Source organism: Corvus kubaryi, unplaced genomic scaffold (genome assembly GCF_017639235.1).
Source record: "Corvus kubaryi isolate FWS band 111438036 unplaced genomic scaffold, C.kubaryi_AGA036_p1.0 137, whole genome shotgun sequence".
Lineage (NCBI taxonomy): Eukaryota > Metazoa > Chordata > Aves > Passeriformes > Corvidae > Corvus > Corvus kubaryi.
Window position 1 is genome coordinate 29081080 of NW_024580671.1, and position 22723 is coordinate 29103802.

The window sequence follows — 22723 nt, forward strand, 5'->3', positions numbered from 1 at the left end:
AATGCAATTGGTGATAGCTCTGTAAACTGCAGAGACTGTCTCATTCATTTCCTACAGCTCATGCTAAATAAGATGGTGAACTTTGTTAGTAATACTACCCTGGCAAAACAGTGGATGGATCTTTTATCTCTGTGTTTTTGGGATCTTTCTCTTCCTATTTCTGGTGTTGTTATTATTATATTTTATATAACATTATATAAAATATGATATAAATATATATATAAAAATATATCATTTCTATGTATTAATTATGTAAATATATATTTATATATAATAAAGATATTTTATATTTATATAATATTATATTACATAATACTATAAAAATATATTGCATGTATAATATATAATATTATTATATAATAATAGTATTATTATTCCCCCAAATACATTGTGTAAAATTATATATTCATCCTGAATTCCATTCCATATAGGGAATCCTTTTTTAAAAGTTTTTTTAGGTTGTTAGTAATTCTGTAATTACAATATTGCAAACACATATTTTTAGTGCACAGAACCTCTCACCAATGGAACAATCCTCTTTGTGTGGGATTGATCTCCAGTATGTAATCAGAAAACTAAACCTTACAATACATTTTGACACTTGGTCTCCAAATTAATTAAGCTGATTCTAATATCAGTCCTGTTATTCCATGTTGCCACATGTACTAGTGTTTTTGCTGACTGGTCAGTCTTTATGTAGATAAAGTCTTCTTTTTGTTTTACTGGTGTAACGATGACATTGTCAGATCAACACTACTTTCACCTTTTACCTAATAGTTTCTAAGTAAAACATGGATTGTCTTTTTTCTTGTTGTTATCATAGAAACAAAATTTCATGCTTATGTTCACCCCTGTGCTTGAAAGACCTGAAAATTTTAAACATTAGTAAGAACAGTATTTCATCCCTTGCTGAGAATGTCTTCATGGGCTGTACAAAACTGGAGCAATTCAATGCCAGGATGAATGTCCTTGGTAAGTACCTGTGAAAATAGGATTCACCTTCTAGAAACTATTCCAAGTCACAAAATTCCTCTGCCACCAGCATTTGGAGTCTTGGGAGAACAGAAAAGAGTAATACCACATGTACTTGTCCTTGTTTATACAGTTTCCTAAGCATTACCTTTTGATCACTGAAGCATCGAGTATGCTTCCAGTCGTCTGATCTGACTCAGCTAACCCATCTTGTTTTTACATTTGGAGTGGATGCTGTAAAAATGGATGAGTGTACTTGAGATTGTATGCACTATTGAGGAAAGTTCAAGGCAGAGGAAATCGTTCAGATTGCAAATCTAGTACTAATATGGGTTTAATACTGTACTGTAATACAGAGATGAATCCTGGCCTGTACCAACAATAGTGTGGCCAGCAGGACCAGGGCAGTGATTTTCCGTCCCCCTGTACTCGACACTGGTGAGGCCACACCCTCAAATCCTGTGTTCAGTTCTGGGCCTCTCACTTCGAGAAAGATGTTGAGGTGCTGGAGCATGTCCAGAGAAGGGCAGTGGAGCTGGGGAAGGGTCTGGAGCACAAGTCTGATGAGGAGCAGCTGCAGGAGCTGGGGGTGTTCAGCCTGGAGAAAAGGAGGCTCAGGGGAGACCTTACCGGTCTCTACTACTGCCTGAAAGGAGGCTGTAGCCATGTGGGGGTCAATGTCTTCTCCCAAGGAACAGGCAATAGGACAAGATGGGAAATTGAGAACAATTTCTTCCCTGAAAGGGTTGTCAAGCCCTGGAACAGGGTGCACAGAGAAGTGGTTGTCACCATCTCTGGAAGGTATTTAAAAGACATGTGAATGTGGCCTTTAGGCCTTTAGTGGTGGACTTGGCAGTGCAGGATTAACGGTTGGGCATATTGGTACTAGAGATCTTTTCCAACCTAAATGATTCTATGATTAAGTATTTACCACATAATATCTGGCATTATCTCCAGAATAAGAGAGAATGTGTGTTCCAGTTGCCTGCATGCAGGTGTCATTTGAGATGCCCTGAATCATCCCCCTTGGCTTACAGGTTCTGGTCCAGAAAAAGCAGGACTTCCATAGCTCCTGTGTTTTATCTTTCAACCTTGTGCAGACAGCTCAGGTAGCACCGGGCAGATCCCCTTCACTAGAACCCAGTGCTAAGGAACTGAATTGAGTCCATCCAGAGTGTGTGTCAGTGTTTAGCATATTTTATGCAAAGGTGTAAAACCACTTTAGCTATGCAAATTACAAATTATACAAATTAGATTTTCAGTGATACTGTGAGAGTTTATAAGTTACTGTTAGAATTTATTCTTTCTTCAAGACATAAAACCTTGCATTTTGAAATTATTGTCACCTTATTTCAGAAGGTAACTCTTAGAATTGCATTAAACACAGCTGAACCATTAGATGCATTTTTTTAAGAATGAATAAGAATGAATGGGTGAATAAGACCCAACAAATCCTGGATCACATGAGACTGTCTTGTATGCTTGCAGTACAGTAAAGTGTAAGTAAGATTATTTTGGTGTTTAATGCCACTAGGAGATGAAGGATAACAATGTAGAGTTTGTTAAAAGCCAATATATTAATTAATTTGGGGAGTTTAGTTTTAAATAAGCTTTAAAAAAAAAGATTTGAACTCTGGTAGGTGATAGCTTTGTATGAAAATGATAGACTGACCTTTTAGTCTGTCTAAACTCCAGTCTTAAAAATAATTTAACCATTCTTAAAAGTAATAGGATTAACCTCTTTTTCTGCTCTAGAAAAAATACCTGACTTGTCATCCAGCATAACAAGTTTAAAATTATCCCAAAATTGCTTTACTAATGTTCCAGAAGCAATTCTTCTTCTACCACAGTAAGTTATTCTTCTATTTATTGACGTTAAGTTCTTGATAAAGAAGATCTGATGACAAAAATGTTGTTAAGCAGAAAATTCTGCATGTTTAACTGGTTTTCAGGGAATCCTCACTAACTGGTTAAATCCAGAACTTGGTAGCTTTTAAACTGAAGACAAATTAGTCATTTTCTTCATGATTCTGAGAAATTCTGTTCCTCAGATTCAAATCACTGTTGTTGCAAATATATTCCTTGACAGCTGAAGCTGACAATTCTTGCTGAGAATATTAGAATTAATCTCATATTTCCTTGGAACCAACAATGAAAAGATATTGGTAATTTTTCCTTTTTGAGTTCTGCAGACATTTGCACAAGGCTACTGAGATTAGTTTTTCACTTCCCAAATAACATGAGATTTTTATTCTCAAAGGAAAACACTTCCTCTAGAAGGAATTGTGATAAAGATGCATGTGACATTTATTTTGCTATACCTTCAAAGCATTACTCATCTGAAAATTGGACTTCTGCTTTTTTTATAGAAGTTGCTGACCTTAACAGATCAGTAGAATGAGATTGTGGAAGGAGTGCTTGGAAGGGATGATCCAGTAGGTGTGGGGAGATGTGAGTGCTGATGGCACCATAGAGAGGGCAGATCTAAGATTTGGGAACTTACATTAATGAAATTTGCTTAGAGCATGTTATTATTAATGTGGTACTGCACAATTTCAGCATGCTAGCATTCACAGCAGCAGATTTAATGGATGTGCTGAAAAAAGTGCAGTTTTCAGGTTCTACATCTCCAACTCAGACAAATCAATAAGGTGTTGCGTGCTTTTTTGTGTGCTTCGTGTTTCATGGTAACATGAACAGTGTATTTGTCCAATAGGTGTAGGTGAACTATGTAATTTCTGCACATACATGTATTTGCAAACATATCTACTTCTATTTGGATTTCAGTCAGAAAACCATCTCTTCTGATAGCTAATCCACTTGTTTATTAAAAATTAAAACAATTTTGGTTCCAGCTAATCTGGGTTTTATTTTTTCATTTGCTAACTTCTCTCTGTTTTATTTTCATGTTTTTAGTTTGCGATCAGTAGATTTAAGCCAAAACAAGATCCTAAGCCTGCCTGGACCAATGCACTGGAAATCACTAAATTTGAGGGAGCTGTTATTTAATCATAATCAAATAGACGTCTTGGACTTGAGTGAAAAGGCATGTGCATGGTCTAGGCTAGAAAAGCTACACCTCTCCCACAACAAGTTAAAGGAGGTAAAGTGGAAGATTCTACCTAGAGAAAATTTAATTGCTTTTCAGTTGAATGCAATTTTTCAATGTTCATTTGGTTTTCATGTCACCTCTCATACCACTGTACATTGTTATTAGTGAAATGGTATGTAAGTTCAAATAGTACTTTCTGTGAATGAAAATCACTATATTGTATTCAGCTTTTCTGCCTGGAATGTGTCAAATAATCAGCTTGTATGATGAATTACTTATAAGGTCTATTCTCTCTTACTGTGGGATATTAGGCCTGTTTATTAAAAAAAAAGAACTACAGCAGTAAAATTAATACCTAGTTTTGTTAATTATTTAATGTATTCATGTTCATTATTTTTTTTACATTTAGTTGCCCATTAAATGTTGTTTTATTTAGATTCCTCCTCAGATTGGCTTCCTAGAGAACTTGACTTCTCTGGATGTAAGTTACAATCCTGATTTGAGATTCTTTCCTGATGAAATGGGAAGACTGTCCAAAGTCTGGGATCTTCCTTTGGAAGGACTCCATCTTAATTTAGACTTCAAGCATGTGGGATGCAAAGCCAGAGACATTATCAGGTTTGTTGCCCTATTGTTCTTGAATATTCCTGGTTTGCTTTCTTGGGATTTGCAGTAAGCATTAAGAAAATAACATACTGTTTTGAAAAGACATTCTGGTTTGTCATATGAAATCCAGCATGCTGCTCTATGGAAGGTTATCATATCAACACACACACATATACTGGAGTGGTTTAGACCATACTAGTATTACCTCTTGAATTCGATGCTTCTATAAACTGTGCAATAAATGGTGCTTACCAATTGTTTGTAATATGTTTATTGTTCCCCAGAGAATTGTGCACAGAGCACAATTTTAGGATAATTATAAAACAGAACAAAAAAAAAAAAAAGACATATTCTTAATTAAACTTCACCTATCAAATCAGAAATTAGAGTAAAGAGTTAAAAGAACAGTAGTATCAAACAGATACTGAAAATTTGAAGAAAATGGTATGGTTCTAGATGTTTCCTTGTTCTTGAGTTCTATTGGTATTTCTCTCTATTTTACTCTTCTGTGAGTTTTGCAAACTTTTTTCTACCAGATTTCTTCAACAACGACTGAAGAAGGCTGTACCTTATAACAGAATGAAGCTCATGATTGTTGGGAACACTGGCAGTGGGAAAACTACCCTGCTACAACAACTAATGAAAAGCAAACGGACAGAATTGGGCTCTCCAAAAGCTACAATAGGCATTGATGTAAAAGACTGGATCATTCAAGGGAAAGGCAAAATGAAGAAAGAGCTTATATTAAATGTGTGGGACTTTGGAGGTATTTCCTGAGTTTATTTTCCTTTACTATTGTCTTTTCTAACTTTTTAATTCATTACTTATTCTTAGAGTCAGCCTGTGGTAATTCGAACTGGGGACTAGAATCACACAAAGGTACACCCAAAGTCCAGTGACCACTTAAAAATTAGTGAATTCTGTAAACTAGCAGCTAATCCCTCAGATTTAATATAAAGCCTCAGGAATTTCTCATCATTAAATGTGGTTTGACGACTCATTTCAACTATAATACTTCAAAACAATCATTTCAGAGTAGTAAGAAACAGCTTGTAATCACCAGAAGAATCTTTAATTGAACTCTGTTTCTCTCTTTTATAATCTGGGTCTCTCTAGGCTCTGCAGTGTCACAGGTTTGTAAGGTCACAGACAACAAAGCACTTAGGACAAGTCTTTGAACCTTGTGTTTCTGGAAAACTTCCTAAGTTTGGGGGACTACAGAAGCACTTCTAAAATCCAGGGCTATTTTAGGCTATAGAAGAGTTATTTTTAAACAGTGGTCTATCATCATTTAAATATAATCTGTCACAATGCTTAAGCACAGACCAGTGATATTTAAGCTGGGTTTCCATCTTTAGTTGTGATTTTAAGTGCTTAATTATGTGAACTTATTTTGAAGTTGCTGAAGGTGTCGGAGAAAGGGAAGGAAGAAGGTAGAAGGAGGGGGAGGAGTGAGGGAGAAATTCAGTATTGGAGTTTTAAAAGAATCCTGACCTTTTAATTGTCTTCGCAGCACCCATGTTTATCCAGTTAAACCTTACACTTCTTGATTTAAAACCAGTGGATGTGTTTTAACGTTACACTTCAGCCAGTGACCTACCACAGAGTGCCTTCCTAAAATTCATAGTTATTATGATTTCCTGTCAATTTAGATAAATTTCTGCAGACATTAGGTTCAGTAGTGAATTTCTGGTCTGAAGACAAGTGTTCCTCTGCCTTTTTGTGATCTGAAGATGTTCAGTCAAGGAAGTACTAAACAATGGAAATTTTTGATCATTAGGACAAGAAGAGTTCTACAGTACCCATCCTCATTTTATGACCCAGAGGGCTTTATATCTTGCTGTTTATGATCTCAGCAAGGGACAAGCAGAGGTGGATGCTATGAAGCCATGGCTTTTTAACATCAAGGTAAGACATACAGAATGGAATTCTCCTTTCCAGGGAGCTGTAGGTCAACAGCAAATTAACCACAAATATTTATATAGGGGAAGAAGAAAAAAAAAGTTCTTCAGAAAATAAGATTAGTAATAATATTAATCAAGAGCTGAAATACATCATGTATTGGATATGAAAGTATTTTTAGACATAAAAAGAAATTATTAGCACCATTTTGGACTTAAAATTGTACAAAGTGATGTGCAAAAGAATGGCGTGTATGTTCTGGCAATATTTTGAATTGACTGATAAAAATAAAAAAGTAGTATTAAAGAAATGATGAGTTAAATTTGCATTTTTCTTTTACACCAGTGTAAATTTTGGGGAAATCAGAACTAGATTAATTTAAAACTGACTAGATACAGGTTTGAAATCGTGCTATTAAGTGTATGCTTAATATCCTATTGTTAATAGAAATTATTCCAGAAGTATGGTTGGGAGTTGACCTGAGAATCTGCCTGTATACTTTTCATTTTTTCTAAGTGTTTGTGTCCATTTATGAAGTCTTTCCATGGTGAACAAGCATCTTTTCTTTTTGTAGGATGGTTAGCCTTGACTGGGTGACAGACTCACATGAAGAGTTTGTTTACTGATCGTGTTAATGAAACTTGTCTTTTTCACTCTTTCCACCTTGGGCAGTGATACAGGACACAGGGTTGCAATCAGTTTAGTGTTGATGAGAATAATTTCTGATGTGTTCTCCTTTCCTCCTTTCCTATCTCCTTTCCTATGCAGTACTTGCTGATGTTTCACTGCACTGTTCCAATGACAGCTAGCAAAGTATCATTTCTTTTGGTTTTTCAGTTTTGTTGGATGTTCTTAATGAAAAATGTCCCTCTACTTTACTGCCAATACTGTTAATCTGCAAAGAATGAAATCCAGATGTACACTCCTTCCTTTTAGAAGAAGCTGATTTTTTAATATTTCTGTTTTGAAATAGACTGCTCTCTGAATGTTTGACTGAATTGCTCACATTTTATGTGAATATAAAACACTAAAGTCAACATTCACTATTGAGTTAATCAACAGTATGGATCTCACTTACAGGCTCGAGCTTCAACATCCCCTGTCATTCTTGTTGGCACTCATTTGGATGTTTGTGATGAAATGCAGCGTAAGGCCTGCATGAGCAAAATTACTAGGGAGCTGTTGAACAAGCGAGGCTTCCCAGCAATCCAGGATTACCACTTTGTGAATGCCACAGAAGAATCTGATTCCATTATCAGACTTCGGAAAATCATCATAAAGGAGAGTCTTCACTTCAAGGTAAGCTACATACTGTTTGTAATTTTGCAAACATCCTTGTTTTACTTAAGTGAATACATTTTTAAACATTAATACGTAATTAATTACATTTTTGTGTGATAGCAAAGTCATCCTGCCTTCTATAAAATGTTACACACAGCAAAATAATGAAGGAAAATTGCCAGGTTTGTTTTAATTTGATTTTCTACCAAAAAAATCAACTTAGTAAAAATCCCAGCTAAGTTCTGTTTTCAAGCACTAGGGCCATAAATCAAATATTTCATTAAAAATGAGCCATCTTTTTCTTACAAAGAAAGTTAATTAAAATCTTGGTTTGTTGGGTGACATTACATAATTACAGTAAGTACTGCAAGATTTAAGGGGATAGGAAATACAATTTTGTGGTTTCTGAAAACCAGCTGGTTTCCCATTCACTGATTTCATTTTACATAGCATGAAACTATTTCTGTAAAGAGGAAAGTGAATCAAAACAGGAAAAGAAGGTCCTGTGGACTGAGTAATCCTCTTAGATTCGAGTATCTGCACATGTAATTCTGTTGTCTCCAAAGTCATCCCAGCTCATTCCCTGCTCTCTCCTTAGCCACAGTATGAAGTGTGGATGAAGAGACCAGCCCAGGCATGGAGCTTATAGAAAGACAGGATTCAATCTGTAACAAAAAGAATACTTTTTTTTTCACTTATACAGTATCAATCATACATAGTGTCATAACACATTAAAGAGAAGAGGTGATGTCCTGTGCTACTTAAGTCAATGGCAGAAATTCATAAATCATATCAGAGCCCAGATTTCTTTTGAATGACTGCTTGGGAGATTTTATAAAGCAGATGATGTATTTATGACTAGCCTTACACCAGTGGTGTTACAAATGAGTTAAAGTATACACACTCCTCTTGTTTCTCCTAGAAACTAGCAGCTTATTCACATCCAAAATCTCCCTAACTCCATTCCACAGTGCAGGGAACAGCTAACCTGTTAAAGGGCAAAGAGGTGGCCTCTTCAAGTGAAAGGGGTTAATTCCACTTCTGATACATCCAATGGGCATGAATAGAGCTGGTGTTTGTACAGGTGTATGTGGCTTTATGTCTCACCGTACTTCTTCAGCACTCCAGAGAAGTTCTGCTTCTTGAAAAATTTTGTTCCTTTAACATCTATATCTCTTGAGACTATGACTTAAACTGATGTTTAAACTTCTGCACAGATGTAAGGTAGCCTGAAGGAAATTGGATAATTACCATAAATGATGTAGGTAGTTTGTGAAAGGAATGTTACAAGGTATCTGCTTGGAGGTTAGACAAAGTGGGTCAAGTATTCAGCGTGGTCATTACGTTCTCTGAAGTCTTTGAAATTACACAAGGCATTCATTTCATCTGCACAAGGTACCAATTACATTTTTGACACATAAAAATATCACAGTGCATTGGTGAGAGAAAGATTACAGCTAAGAAGACAGTTTGTAAATATTGGAAAAGTTGTTTCCCATTTCCTCAAAAAAGTTAGTAGCTCAGCACCTGTGGAGAAAGGAAAACCTGACCCGATACTAGCAATTACCATATACCAAAGGGTGTCTCCAGGAGGGAGCTCGGGCTCAGGAACCAGGCACAAAGCACCCAACTGTTTCCCCTAAGTGTCACTAATGTGGCTAAATTTATTTCATTCTCTTCTCTCGTCCACTGACTGCCAGCAGTGGAGACTTAATCGAGCTACTACCTTTTTTCCCCAGTTTACCTAAAGAAATGGCTGGAGATATTACATATTTCAAGAAGCATAGGTTTTTTTATTAATTCGTCTACTGTTTGTGTTAACTGGAGATGTATGACACCGTCTGCTCATACAGTGAATATTTTCCTTTTAGTTTGAACCAAAGCTTCTCTTTGAAATAACGTCTTCTGAAAAGACCTCATTTGTTATTTTTTATGTACAAGTAATATGGAAATATTTTCTTCTCTGAGTATTTATTTATAGAAAGACATTATAATTCTGAAAGAATATTTAGTTACATCTACCTTTCAGAAGCCAGGATAGTCAATAAATGAGTGTTCTTGTTCCTTCTTTATGCTACTATTGAGTGGACATACACTTTATATCTTAGTTTTATTTTCTGCATTTAACATGAATAAATTAATGCATTTAAGATTATTATTCCTAATTTTACAGATCAGAGATCAGCCAGTGGTTGGTCAGCTAATTCCTGACAGCTACCTGGAGCTGGAAAAGAGAATTTTGCTGGAACGTAAAAACGTCCCAGGAGAATTTCCTGTTATTGATCAGAAACGCTTACTGGAACTGGTACAAGAAAGCCAGTTACAACTGGATGAAAATGAACTCCCTCATGCAATTCACTTTCTGAATGAATCAGGTAAAATATTCTCTTCAATGTGTGCTTGTTAGCACTTTGTTGCAAATCTGCTGCTGACAGATCTGTACCCGTTTTTAAGTCTCTCACAAGGTTGCCACAAAATGGTAAGCTGAAGTGTCTAAGCTTGGGTAGCATCAGTTTGTTAAACCACATTGTTAGGAAGGGAATTCCATGACATGAAGGACCACAACTGTAACAGTTTATATCTCTTGCTATCTCTTACCACTCCTTGAAAACATCAAACTGCTGGTTAGACAACACAGTTGCTGAAGAAAGATGCAATTGCTTCAATAGCTCAAATAGAATAGTGGTTAGAGGAATACATGTAACAGCTTATCTCAGTGCAGTACTGATGTCCTAAGATGAAATAATAAACCAGACAGAGCTTAGCAAAAAAACCAAGTCAGATTAAAAATCTAACAAAAAGTCTGAAAATAAAGGCAAAGCTGAACAAATCATGCTTGGACTCTACTCTTCTGAGATATTGCCATAAATATAGCTGTATTTATTATTCAAATTGTTTATGTCAGTTCACATAATAAAAACAGCCCAGAGTGGAGTGCTTACTTTGCTTAATATTGAGCTTGAGCAATGCACTGCTAATTACAGTTTTCTTTGTGCAGGTGTTCTCCTTCATTTTCAAGACCCAGCACTACAGCTAAGAGATCTGTATTTTGTAGATCCTAAGTGGCTGTGTAAAATCATGGCACAGGTCAGACTGATTACTTTTTGTATATACATTCATGGTACGTTTTCCCCTGTCTAAAGCCACTGTAACTTACCAGTGTTTCTTCTTCACCATTTCTTTATTGTTTCTTCATCTAGAATTTTCTCAAGGTCCATATTTTTTTACCTGGTTCTTTCTGTTTCTATTGCTTTTGGACAACTGACTGTCTCATTGCTTGTCTGTTCTTAAATTGTAATGTCCAATATAATTTAAATTGCAACAGACACAGGAATACATGTAGAGTAGAAGAACCCTATGGATGCAAGGTAATCCTGCAATACATTGACACAGGTTGAGATGAAAGCTGGAACTTTGGGTTAAAGGCTGTAAGAAGGGGGAAGAAGTGTAATTGTGTGTTTGGTACAGCTAGCAGGGGAAAGTGAGTGGTTATGGAGTTGGAATGGGAGAGCAGCAGACTAACTGCTTAAGTGAGACCATCATTGAAATGTTGATCTAGAAACACTCTCAAAATTTATTATATGTATTCAGATTTTATAACATCTGAAACTTTCATCTAATGAAGAATGTACACCTGAAATTGTTTCACTTTTTTGAAAAAGATTCTGATGGTGAAAGTGGAAGGCTGTTCTAAATACCCTAAGGGAATTGTAAAGCGTTCAGATGTGGAAAAATTCCTTTTGAAGAAGAGCAAGTTTCCTAAAATCTATATGTCACAATACTTCAAGCTTCTGGAAAAGTTTCAGATTGCTTTGCCATTAGGAGAAGACCAACTACTAATCCCAAGCAGGTAAGCAAGGAACGAAACCCACAAATGACAGACATAAAGATAGATCAAAATAGAAACCTTCCATCAGCCTAACTGGTTTCACTGATCATCAGAGCAATTTGGTGCATGAAAGCATGATAAGCTCTTTGTATATTACATTTTAGTAAATGCTTTCAGAAGAGACATGTTAAGCTGATCTTGTAGCAGGTAGGGCTTTATGTTGTATCAACATGCTGGGTAAATGGAAAATATAAATGATAGAACACTTTATGTGGATAATATTTCTTTTACAGTTACCGTGCTTCAAGACTACAGCAAGGAGATTGTAATTTAGCTTCACACAGCAGTGTGCCAGCATTATAGATAGTTATTGTAATATAAAAGATAACAAAAAATTTCCATACCCTATTTGCTTGAAGTGAGAACCACATACAAGTTACTCAGAGTCAGTACCTCCTTCAAAAAGTCTAGATATTAAGTGTGGTGACAAAAAAGTGTTATGACTTTGAACGTGGTATTTTTTTTTTACCTGAAGCAGATAACGCAATTTCTCTGCCTCAGTTACAGATTTCCCTATGTGTTTAGTAATGTTCATGTTGCCAAATGGAGAGTGTTGCATGGCTGCACTGATTAGGGTTTCTATGTCCTCAAAGCCCTGGGATAGGAAGATTTTATCTGAATGTCTTACCTGCCTTATGTATGTCTCAGATTTTTCTCATATTTGCATTAAATATCTAGGGATTGTTAGCAAGGTTCTGTTGGGTTTAAATTACAGTCAGAACTTCACTGTGACACAAGCAAGCAGAATAAAACAATACACTATCTGTTAGCTCCCTGACCATCTGAATCATGCATTCATTAATAAGTAATGCATTTTACATAATAAATAATATATGTCATCAGCTCAGCTATAGTACATCATCAAATACTGTCTTAATATTTTTATTCTTTCAGCTTGTCTGATCACAGACCTGTTATAGAGCTTCCCCACTGTGAAAATTCAGAAATTATCATCAGGCTTTATGAGATGCCATACTTTCCTATGGGATTTTGGTCCAGGCTGATCAACAGGTTGCTTGAGATATCACCTTACATGCTATCAGGAAGAGGTACAAATCTTTATCTTCAAAAGGAATAGTGTGCAAGTTTGCTCTGAATGCCAACATCTGCATGTTAAAGCTTTAGTCCCCAACATTGTTTTGCTTTAGCTAAATTCCTAACACTTCACAAATGCAAGAAAAAGACAGTGGTCATTTTTGTAACTTAGAAGTATCCAGGAACAGATAGTGCCTGATCTCCACAGTGGTGTGCAAAAGAAAGTTAAGGTTGTAAGCAATCCATTTCTCTCCTTCACATGCTAGAGATAGAGGAAATCCTTATGTTTATACAATATTGCTATTTACTTCCACAAAGAATACAGGAAGGGATATGTCTTCCACACAGAAAAACAAACTGCTTTTCTTCAGGTTCATGAATACTCCCTTTGTTTAAGTCTCAAAGCTTTGTTTTTATTAGAAAGAGGGTATATGTCTTTACTTTTTCTCCAAGAATTCCATGCTTTCACATGCTAATGCTCTACAAATATCATTTTTAAGTGCCTGCTGTCCTGGCATTCGAGTTTCTTCTGAGCATCAAATTCCAGTTGCTTCCTGCTATTTCATGAGTGTGTGACAGGAAAAATTTAAATCACAGCTTTTTTCATATTTTGCCTGAGATATTCTGTGCTTGAATCTGAATGTACCTAAGCGTTTCTGTAATGCCAACCTGCTGCATGACTTACCATCTGGTTAAATACTTACAGTTTGTTGGTATGCCTTATAGAATTGAACAGCAGTTGACATATATTCAGCTTTTGTGGGGCTATGCTGCCTGAAAGGTTGTAGCCTTTATTTTGTTTATTATTTGTGTAGGTATAATCCTGCAATCACAATTATATATTCAAAGTACCATGAATTATTCTGAGTATTTTAAAATTGACATTCATATTGAAGATCAGATTTTTAATCTAATTTTGTGTTTTCTAGAGCGAGCTCTTCGTCCTAATAGAATGTACTGGAGACAAGGCATCTACTTGAACTGGTCTCCTGAAGCTTATTGTCTAGTGGAATCAGCAGTATTTGACAACAACCCAGACAGTTTTTTGAAAATTACAGCACCTTCTTGCAGAAAAGGTTAATTATTCCTGAGCCTGAATTTTGCTCCAGTTTGATTGCAGCTTGGCATTTTGGTTTGTTGTGCTTTTGCCTTTGGAATGTAGAGTTTATCTTTGTAATTAAAAGTATGGCAGATGGGGTCTGTAATTTCCCTTTTTTGTTTTCTTAAAGGGTGCATCCTTTTGGGGCAAGTTGTGGATCACATAGATTCTCTTATGGAAGAATGGTTTCCAGGTTTGTTGGAAATAGATGTGTGTGGTGAAGGGGAAACCCTGTTGAAGAAATGGGCTCTGTACAGCTTTCAAGATGGTGAAGAACATCAAAAAATACTACTTGATGACTTACTTAGGAAGGCTGAAGAAGGTATGCATTTATGCCATTTGAGGTGTACAGAGGTACACTTGTATCTAGACAAATACTATGCAATGTCCCCTTTATAACATTTGGGTACTTCACATTATTTAAAAACATTTCATTTCCATAAGAAATAATTACAGTGTAAGGCAAAAGCAACTTGGTTTTTTATGTAAGAGCTGTCTAGTATATACAAGTATAGAATATGAGACAGATTGCATATTCTCTCTGTAGTTATATAAAAACTGCAATAATGAAAAGAATCATTTTGTCATAATATTGATAATGCAGCTTCAATCTTGGAACTGAATTCAGCACAAAGTAAAACTAATACTTGATCTCTTGGTTGGATCACATAGCACAGTAATTTAAAAGACAATATTCAGTATGGCATTCTACATACTAACAGCATTCTTTCTTTTTACAGACAGAAAAATAATCTCTTGGTTAGTTTGGTGTTGTCATATAGCAGCAATTTTTTTCACAGTTGATTGGTACATATATAGAACCTTGAAAATACTTAAACATATAAGATCCAAGAATTTGTATAGCAAACTTGATTAGTGTGTATGTCTGTGCACATGCATATATATATGTATGTATGTATGTATGTATGTGTAAGCACATATATGAATCTAATTTTAGGTACATTGATCTTACACATTCTCAGAGATCCTCGTGCCTTTCAGTGCTTTCTGAATGATGCCTACCCTTTTTTTTTTTTTTTCCGTTTTCTCTTTTGTTTTTCTTAGGTGACCTTTTGGTAAATCCAGATCAACCAAGACAGACCATTCCAATTGCTCAGATTGCTCCTGATCTGATATTGGCTGATTTGCCTAGAAATATTATGTTGAACAACGATGACCTGGAATTTGATGAAGCTCCTGAATTTCTCTTGGGTAAGCATTATTTTGTAGGGTGGTTTTTTTACAGTGATAGTGTAAACAAATCTATTGAAGTCAGTTCTGCCACATATGAAAAGCATTTTAGACATTTCATTTCTGAAGAAATGTATTATTTTAAGGCATTCTGAATTTCAGGTTATTGAGTTTTGAATTTTCCAGTAACTTGTGCACTAGGACACTGTTTTTTGTATGTTTATTTTACTGATTATGAAGCTTAAAATAGTGGATAGCCCACACATTTTAAAACTTAATGCTTTCAGCTTTTCTTTTTGAGAAATGGTTTTTTTCATGGTTTTTGTTTATAATGGTTTTTGTTTATAATGCTCTCTTCAATTTTATTGTTCAAAAGGTGATGGTGGGTTTGGATCTGTGTACCGTGCATCCTATGGCGGTGAAGAGGTTGCTGTAAAGATTTTCAATAAACATACTTCCCTCAGGCTCCTAAGACAAGTAAGAAATACTGCCTTTTTTTTGGTAGTGCTGCTCTTGGAATACCAACCCTAGAGAAGAGTTCTAAAAGTTTAAGTAAATTGCAAGTCTTCACTCCAAAACATTCCTCAGTTTGCTTTAGATGTGCAGAGATTATGCTATTTGCACTATTTCATCTGATTTTACAATTTACAGGAGCTTGCAGTGCTTTGTCACCTTCACCACCCCAGTTTAGTGTCTTTGCTGGCTGCTGCAATCCGTCCCCGGATGCTGGTGATGGAATTAGCCCTCAAAGGATCTCTTGACCGTTTGCTGCAACAAGACAATGCAAGTTTAACTAGAACACTTCAGCACAGGATAGCTCTACATGTAGCAGATGGTTTGAGGTAAGTGTGACTTCTGCATTGCTGTAAAAACAGGATATAGCTTCAAGTAGGATATAATGCAAATGAAAAGCTTCCGTTCTCTCACATCCCAAGCAGAATATTTCCTGGGTCAGACAAGTGCTTGTATTTTTATGGTTGATTGGCTGATACATAACACATACTTTCGTTACCTGTTTTTTCCTGCTAATGAGTAATGCTCATGTAAGTAGAGAAATTGCAAGACTCTGGGTGCAATTTCTATGTGGCTGCTGATTTCTTACTAAAATGTCAAAGAAATTAATTTAGTGCATTTCTCAAGTTCTGAAGGTCCAAGAATTACCTCAGGAGCTCTTGCAGAGTGACTTTAAAATGACAAAACCTGCAAGGGGGCTCAGGGATCAAAGAAGCTTAAGGTTCTAAGATGCATTTTTCAAACTGTCAGTGACTCTTCAGATAAAACTTGGTACTGAAATACTGCAATGTAAATAGTAAGGTAGTAAATAGTATTTCAGAACAATTCTAAAGTCACTATCTGGAAAGGCTGTGTCATATTGGTGATGTTTGACATTTTTAACACAGTATTTCATGTTTGAAAGCACAGTTTGCTGTTGTGGGAATAATGCACTCAGTGTGTATATACAGATGCATCCCTGACTTACAAATGCTTTCAATAAATATTTTTTTGATTACTAGGTACCTGCATTCAGCAATGATCATCTACCGTGACTTAAAGCCTCACAATGTGTTGCTTTTTACCTTATATCCCAATTCAGCTGTAATTGCAAAAATAGCTGATTATGGCATTGCCCAGTATTGTTGCCGAATGGGAATAAAAACCTCTGAAGGCACACCAGGTATGGAAATATGCTTTGATTTAAAGTCCATTATGTCCAAAATATCTAATATATTTTTTATGTAGTCTGTAAGAAGTAACTCAAATCTATATTCTAGTCAAAATCACAAAAAGGAGTCCTAATCATATTACAAGTTGTGATGCTGGATTTATACCTCTTGGCCTTTCCTCCTGTTCATGTTTTAACACCTTTTAGAAGAATCAAGGAGTATATTAAAGCTTTAAAAAGAGAAGAAATTAAATTACATGCATTCATAATAATTCTCCATTGTCTTGTTTTAATATGGTTATTGTGATATTGAAATTATACTGCTAACATTTTTTGCTTTAATTTCCAGTAGTGCGTACATAAGTCTTAATTTTTTTTAAAGGCAATAAATACCTGCACTGTTCTCCAACTTTAGAGAGAACCTATTAGCATCCATTCTAAAGCACTGAACAATTCAACCACTTTGAAAAGTGCCTTTAGGTCTTTTAAGTTGTGCTTGAGAGTGTGACTTCAAGTGTTAAATGTTAAACCTTCAATAAAGACTGCAGACTTACCCTTGATTTTTAGCATTCATTGATAAAATGATTATTTTATATTAAATGGGGCAGGAGTTCTGTAACTGATGTACTATTGCCTTTCTTTGCACTTACTGCTGATATTTTTGGAGGTCTGCCAAATACAAGCTATTGCCAGCCCAGAAATAGTTTGATGATTTTCCGTGCACTTCCTGTGCTGTTTTTATCAATAGTTGTTTACTTTTTAAAGTATAAAGATGGCTTCATCTTGATACGAAGCATACTTATTAATGAATGATTTATTTGCAGGATTTCGAGCACCAGAGGTTGCCAGAGGAAATGTTATTTACAATCAGCAAGCTGATGTTTATTCATTTGGCTTGCTGCTTTATGACATTTTAACAGGAGGAGGTAGAATAATGGAAGGCTTGAAGTTTCCAAATGAGTTTGATGAATTAGCAATACAAGGAAAGTTACCAGGTATGCCTTGTTTCTTAAAGCTTTAACATTTGTCCTGCCTCTTCCAGAAATAGCATATCTTATGGATTATGTTGTATCTAACAGTGATCATAGAAGGAGACTTAGAAAAATATTCATCATATTCTTCATATTCCATCTGCATTAAAATATGTAATTATTGGCTGCTGGAAGGAAGATTAAACAGTGTCAGGCTGGACATGATGTAATCATTTGGAAAATGTAACTCAGGACAATGTAACTTGGGCAACTTCTGCCAAAGTGTCAAGAGCTGTTGAATTTTTTAGCACTACAAGCTTTATGTGTGGTGTTCTTATTTATTGCCCAGCAATAGTGGGTATACTCATGAAACATTCTTTAAGGAATGTTTTGCTCCATTTAGGAAAGAGCAGCATCTAATCTGACATGGCTTCTCTATTGTGAGAGACAGAGAATTCATACATTTTCTGCTCCTTAAGGAGAATAGTCCAGTTCTAAGTTCAGACAGGTTCCACTCCCTTCCTGAAGGGGATATCCCGGGAACTGATGACTAAGTATCTCTTGAGTGCAGCTGTATTGACTGTATTATGAGCCCTCTGAAATAATTCAAGTATTAGTTTCTGGAGGCAGTACAGTTCCTTCCACCTATGCTCATCATTTTTTTAGTCCCACCAAAAGAGGGGCTGGCTGATCTCACAAGTAAACAGTGCCTATCATTTGTTGCACTGAATATGTTCATTTGCAGGTATTCATCACTAATGTTACCTCTCTCTAAGGTAGGACTGGAATATTTGCTGTGGATTTTGATGAACTAAAAGGAAAAGCAATACAGGCACCATTATTCATGAATGATTTGTTCTCAGAGAGTTCAGCAGCTATAGTCATAAGACACATATTCCAAGCACTAAGTGGGAATTTAAACTTCCATATCTTGTAAATGCTATATGGAGTTGTTCATCTATTTGCTGTATCTTTTATTGGAAATTCATCTATATTGCATATACTCAAAAGAATAAATAAATGTGGAAAATAGTGTTTACAGGAATTTGAAAGACTATTGACTGAAGTGACATACCCTTGAATGGTCAGCATTAATGGAAACACAACCCACATATATCTGCAATTCAGTCTCAGACACAGGGACATAAAAGAAAAAGATAAAGCAAAATACATTTGCATTAACTGCTGTTAATTAAAAGGACTCTAGTTCTAGCATTTCATGCTCTAGCATTTAATGGCAGATGAGCAATTCCAAGCTGTTCATGCTGACATTTTACCTAAGAATGTGATATTTCTTAGAACAGCTCAGTAAGAAAAATGAATTCTAAAAATAAGAAGAAGGTTAGTTAAAACTATGGTAAATGCCGGTTAAAAAGTTATGTAATTTTACATTCTAGATCCTGTCAAAGAATATGGATGTTCTCCCTGGCCTGAAGTTGAAAATTTAATTAAAAAGTGTTTGAAGGAAAACCCTCAGGAGCGACCAACATCTTGCCAGGTACTAATTAGTGTATTTTTTTGTGGTTTTATGATAGATGGCAGTACGAAGTTGTGGTTTCTGAAAAGGAATCAGTCATTAAGTTAATGAGAAGCACAGGTTTCTTTCTGTTGTTCTTTTCTGGAATGGAAACAGCCATGAAATACCGTCTGCTTTCACCATCCAGAATAAATTGTTCCATTGAAATCACATGTTCTAGCTTGGTGTGTTCCCCTGTGTTGCTGTGTAGCAATTGTAGTGAAACACAGATCGGATTACTTCTTGGTCTTTACTAGAGCTATGCAAAAAAGACTTTGTTAAATAGTATCAGTGCAGCTACACACTTTTAGGTGGCAGTAAAATGACCAGACCTGCTGAGATGCTGTGTACATACTCTAAAAAACATTGTTATCCACTGCTTATTATTTATCACTGTAGAAACCATTGTTGTCACCGTGTGTATGCTGTGGCTTTCTTTGTAGGTTTATGAGATCCTGAATTCTGCAGAGCTCATCTGTTTGATGAGGTATGTCTCAATACCTAGCACATCTACAGCAGAGTGCATGGTGGCTGCCAATCAAAGCTGCAAGAAGGCAGGAGTCTGGATAGGCAATGGAAACACAGAAAAGGCACAGCTTTCATTTGTTAACCTAAATACAGATGGACATACTTGTGAGGTATGTGGGAAGGTTGACATTAATTCTATTTTTTCTGGCACACAGATGTATTTCAGAAAAATTAATTGCATTTTAACAGCAGGATATTACTTCTGGAAAGCTAAGCTTTGGGAGAACAAAGATTGCTTGTAAGTGAGTCATCACTGTACCCATGAAATGAAGTAGAAAAGCAGTTGCTTTTTACTCTCTTCCTGTTATCCAGCCTGAACTTTCTCATAATACTGTCTTTCCACTACTGGATTACTTTCTTCCACTGAGATGGAAACTATTTCTAGCATGGAGGCCACAGAAAGGAGTAGTAGTTAGGCAGCCCTTCATATCTACCTCCTCTAACAATCCAGGTAGTCTTAACAATTTCTCACTTCCCGCAAATACGATCTCCTTGTGCCACTTTGGTGATGGCCTCCAGCTGTTTTCATATGATTTTTGTACGCCTCAGTCCTGCCCCATCAGCAAAGGGGAAAGGTTTTACCCAGGACTGATATGCTGTGATGAACATGTGTGCCAGAATTGAGCATAATTCATCATCAAAGTTGTTTCAGTTCTATTTCAATCTGCTGTCTGTTGACCATGATACATCTGAATTGGTAGCTTTGGTATAAATTATTTATTATTTGGTATAAATTATTTATTTTCTAAAAATAAAATGAGAAAAAGAAATATTAGGCCAGTACTTTTCACTGTTAGCAATTAGTATTGCAGTAGTTCCATTTTTCCAACTTTCTGACAACTTTGAGACCTTGATTAGAATAGAGAGAATATATTTTTTTGTCAGCATTCAGCCGAGAGATTTTCCTGTGTACTGTTTGAGGAGTCCTTCCCAGCACTTTGAAGATAAGTGGCATGGCTAATGATGTATTCTGCTAATAGGGAATTAGATTTCTTAAAGGGGAAGTTAGACCAAGGGTCTGTCCAGAGTCCAAGAAGATTGTGCTATATTTTTATCATCAGTAATTTGCTAGCATTTACCCTTACTGAAATCATGAACAAGTTGTTTTTCTTCTTCTTTTCTGACTCAGGATATTGCAGACAGTAAAATTATAAGTTTGGCCTTAGTGACTCTTCCTACTGAGAAAGAAAACTGGATTGTGGCAGGAACTCAGTCTGGTTCTCTGTGGGCAGTTAACACAGAAGATGAAACAAGAAGGCATCGTCTGCAGAAAATGTCAGATTCTATCACTTGTTTATACTGTAATTCTCTTTCAAAGCAAAGGTATAAATGAATTTTAAATATTTTTGGTTACATTTTGAAAATACTGCTAAATGGAGGTGTTTGGAAAATGACATCTGTACACTCTGCACTTTTGTTCTCACAACTGCTTATTTTGCCCTTCCACTTAATTTTGCTCCCAGTGTAACTGGGGACTGCATTCCTGATCACAGGGGTTGTGTTTGCTTTTAGTGGTTAATTGAATACTTGAAGTACTAGAGACCTTGCATTTTAATTTGTCTTACCTGATTAAGGCATTTCTAGAATAAATTATTTTATTTTATTTCAGCAAACAGAAGAATTTCTTCTTGGTAGGCACAGCTGATGGCAGACTGGCAGTTTTTGAAGACAGAGCAGTAAAGGTAGACTTGTTCTTTGTGGTCTGTTCTACAGAGTGCTATCAGTAATATCTAAAGCAGCTACCAAGAGTAGCTTTATTTCATGCCACTTATTTTTTAATTGCTTCTCTAAAACTAAAATTATTTTTCTACTGCAGTCTGAGAGGAACTGCACATGTTTTATAATAACTGCTTTAAACAATAGAGTTAAGAGGTGAAAAATTCCTTTGAAAGGCCTGGCAAACTGGCTAGAGGCTGACATTAATGGTTGTTGTTATGAATATTCTAACAGTTTTAATCTCCTTTATTTATTGCTGTAATAGCTACTTTTTCCTCTCATTCAGTAAATTTTTGTGAAACAGCTATGTTCAAGAATAAAATATTGTTTTCTGTAATCAGAGTTCTGCTCACAGAACAGATGAAGAAATGCGGGGAGCTGTTTATACCGGCTGGTACCTGAAGGTGTTTAGTTCCTGACCATATGCAGCTGAGAGCAGTTATGGAGTTGCAGTGCATTTCAGAACTAGATTATAGTCCAGTGTAGGACATCCTCAAACATGGATGTGACTTTCCAACCAGTTCTTGAATTGTGCCAGGGGTTGCAGAAAGTATCAGTCCCTGCTCTGGCCTGTTTCTGCTCACAGGCTGTCTCCTATGAGACATCTGTGAAGTGAATATGGTGCTTTTCAGTCAGTAACATTCTGGAAATATTCTGAACCATCAGAAAATCTGGATGTGCAAATTTAATTCAGCAGGCTGTGGGGCCTTGTTTTAACAAGATTCTGAATGTCTGCATCCTCCTTGTTTCTAATGTAGAGTATATTTTTTCTTGCAGTGTAAGGGTGCTACACCTTTGAAGATACTGACTATAGGAAATGTTAGCACACCCCTGATGTGCTTAAACGAATCCTCATGCTTATCTGAAAAAAATGTAATCTGGGGAGGCTGTGGAACAAAAATCATTGCCTTAACCAGTGACTTCTCTGTTCAAAAGCTCATTGAAACAAAGACGAGTCAACTGTAAGTTTTTTATTTTTATAAGTGATGTTATTTGGCTCATTTGTTTTCATTAAAGATTTCTGACAGTACTTTGATGTAATGTCTTGTTCTAGAGCTCGTTCTTTGAGTTTGCTTGTTTCTGTTCTTTTCATAATGCAGGTGGAGTATCAGTGAGTATTGTCGAAAGTATTTGTTGCTGCTTTTAAACGAGGCAATACATTTTTACCCCATAAAGGATTTATGAAGTTAATATCTATGCAACTGATCAGTTTTCTTCTCCAGTTGCATTAGTCCAGGCCCTGTTTACTTTACTTAGAATTACACATACATATTTATCACAGTATTTGTCCTTCCATGTTTG

At 35.9% G+C, this 22723-nt stretch overlaps 1 protein-coding gene across 6 annotated transcripts in view; it reads left to right on the forward strand.

The window, feature by feature from the left end:
* LRRK2 (leucine rich repeat kinase 2) overlaps positions 1–22723 on the forward strand; it is a 64620-nt gene that overhangs the window by 33544 nt on the left and 8353 nt on the right. For all 6 annotated transcript variants that reach the window (XM_042018313.1, XM_042018312.1, XM_042018316.1 and 3 more), the window contains 23 exons: positions 824–972; positions 2728–2821; positions 3889–4075; positions 4461–4642; positions 5167–5396; positions 6411–6538; positions 7613–7831; positions 9987–10188; positions 10812–10900; positions 11476–11663; positions 12597–12751; positions 13667–13813; positions 13967–14158; positions 14902–15048; positions 15404–15504; positions 15679–15869; positions 16542–16702; positions 17515–17685; positions 19059–19159; positions 19621–19815; positions 20835–21028; positions 21315–21387; positions 22199–22383. In XM_042018313.1, the coding sequence (XP_041874247.1) occupies positions 824–972; positions 2728–2821; positions 3889–4075; positions 4461–4642; positions 5167–5396; positions 6411–6538; positions 7613–7831; positions 9987–10188; positions 10812–10900; positions 11476–11663; positions 12597–12751; positions 13667–13813; positions 13967–14158; positions 14902–15048; positions 15404–15504; positions 15679–15869; positions 16542–16702; positions 17515–17685; positions 19059–19159; positions 19621–19815; positions 20835–21028; positions 21315–21387; positions 22199–22383 (3681 nt within the window). The remainder of the gene's footprint in view (positions 1–823; positions 973–2727; positions 2822–3888; positions 4076–4460; positions 4643–5166; positions 5397–6410; positions 6539–7612; positions 7832–9986; positions 10189–10811; positions 10901–11475; positions 11664–12596; positions 12752–13666; positions 13814–13966; positions 14159–14901; positions 15049–15403; positions 15505–15678; positions 15870–16541; positions 16703–17514; positions 17686–19058; positions 19160–19620; positions 19816–20834; positions 21029–21314; positions 21388–22198; positions 22384–22723) is intronic.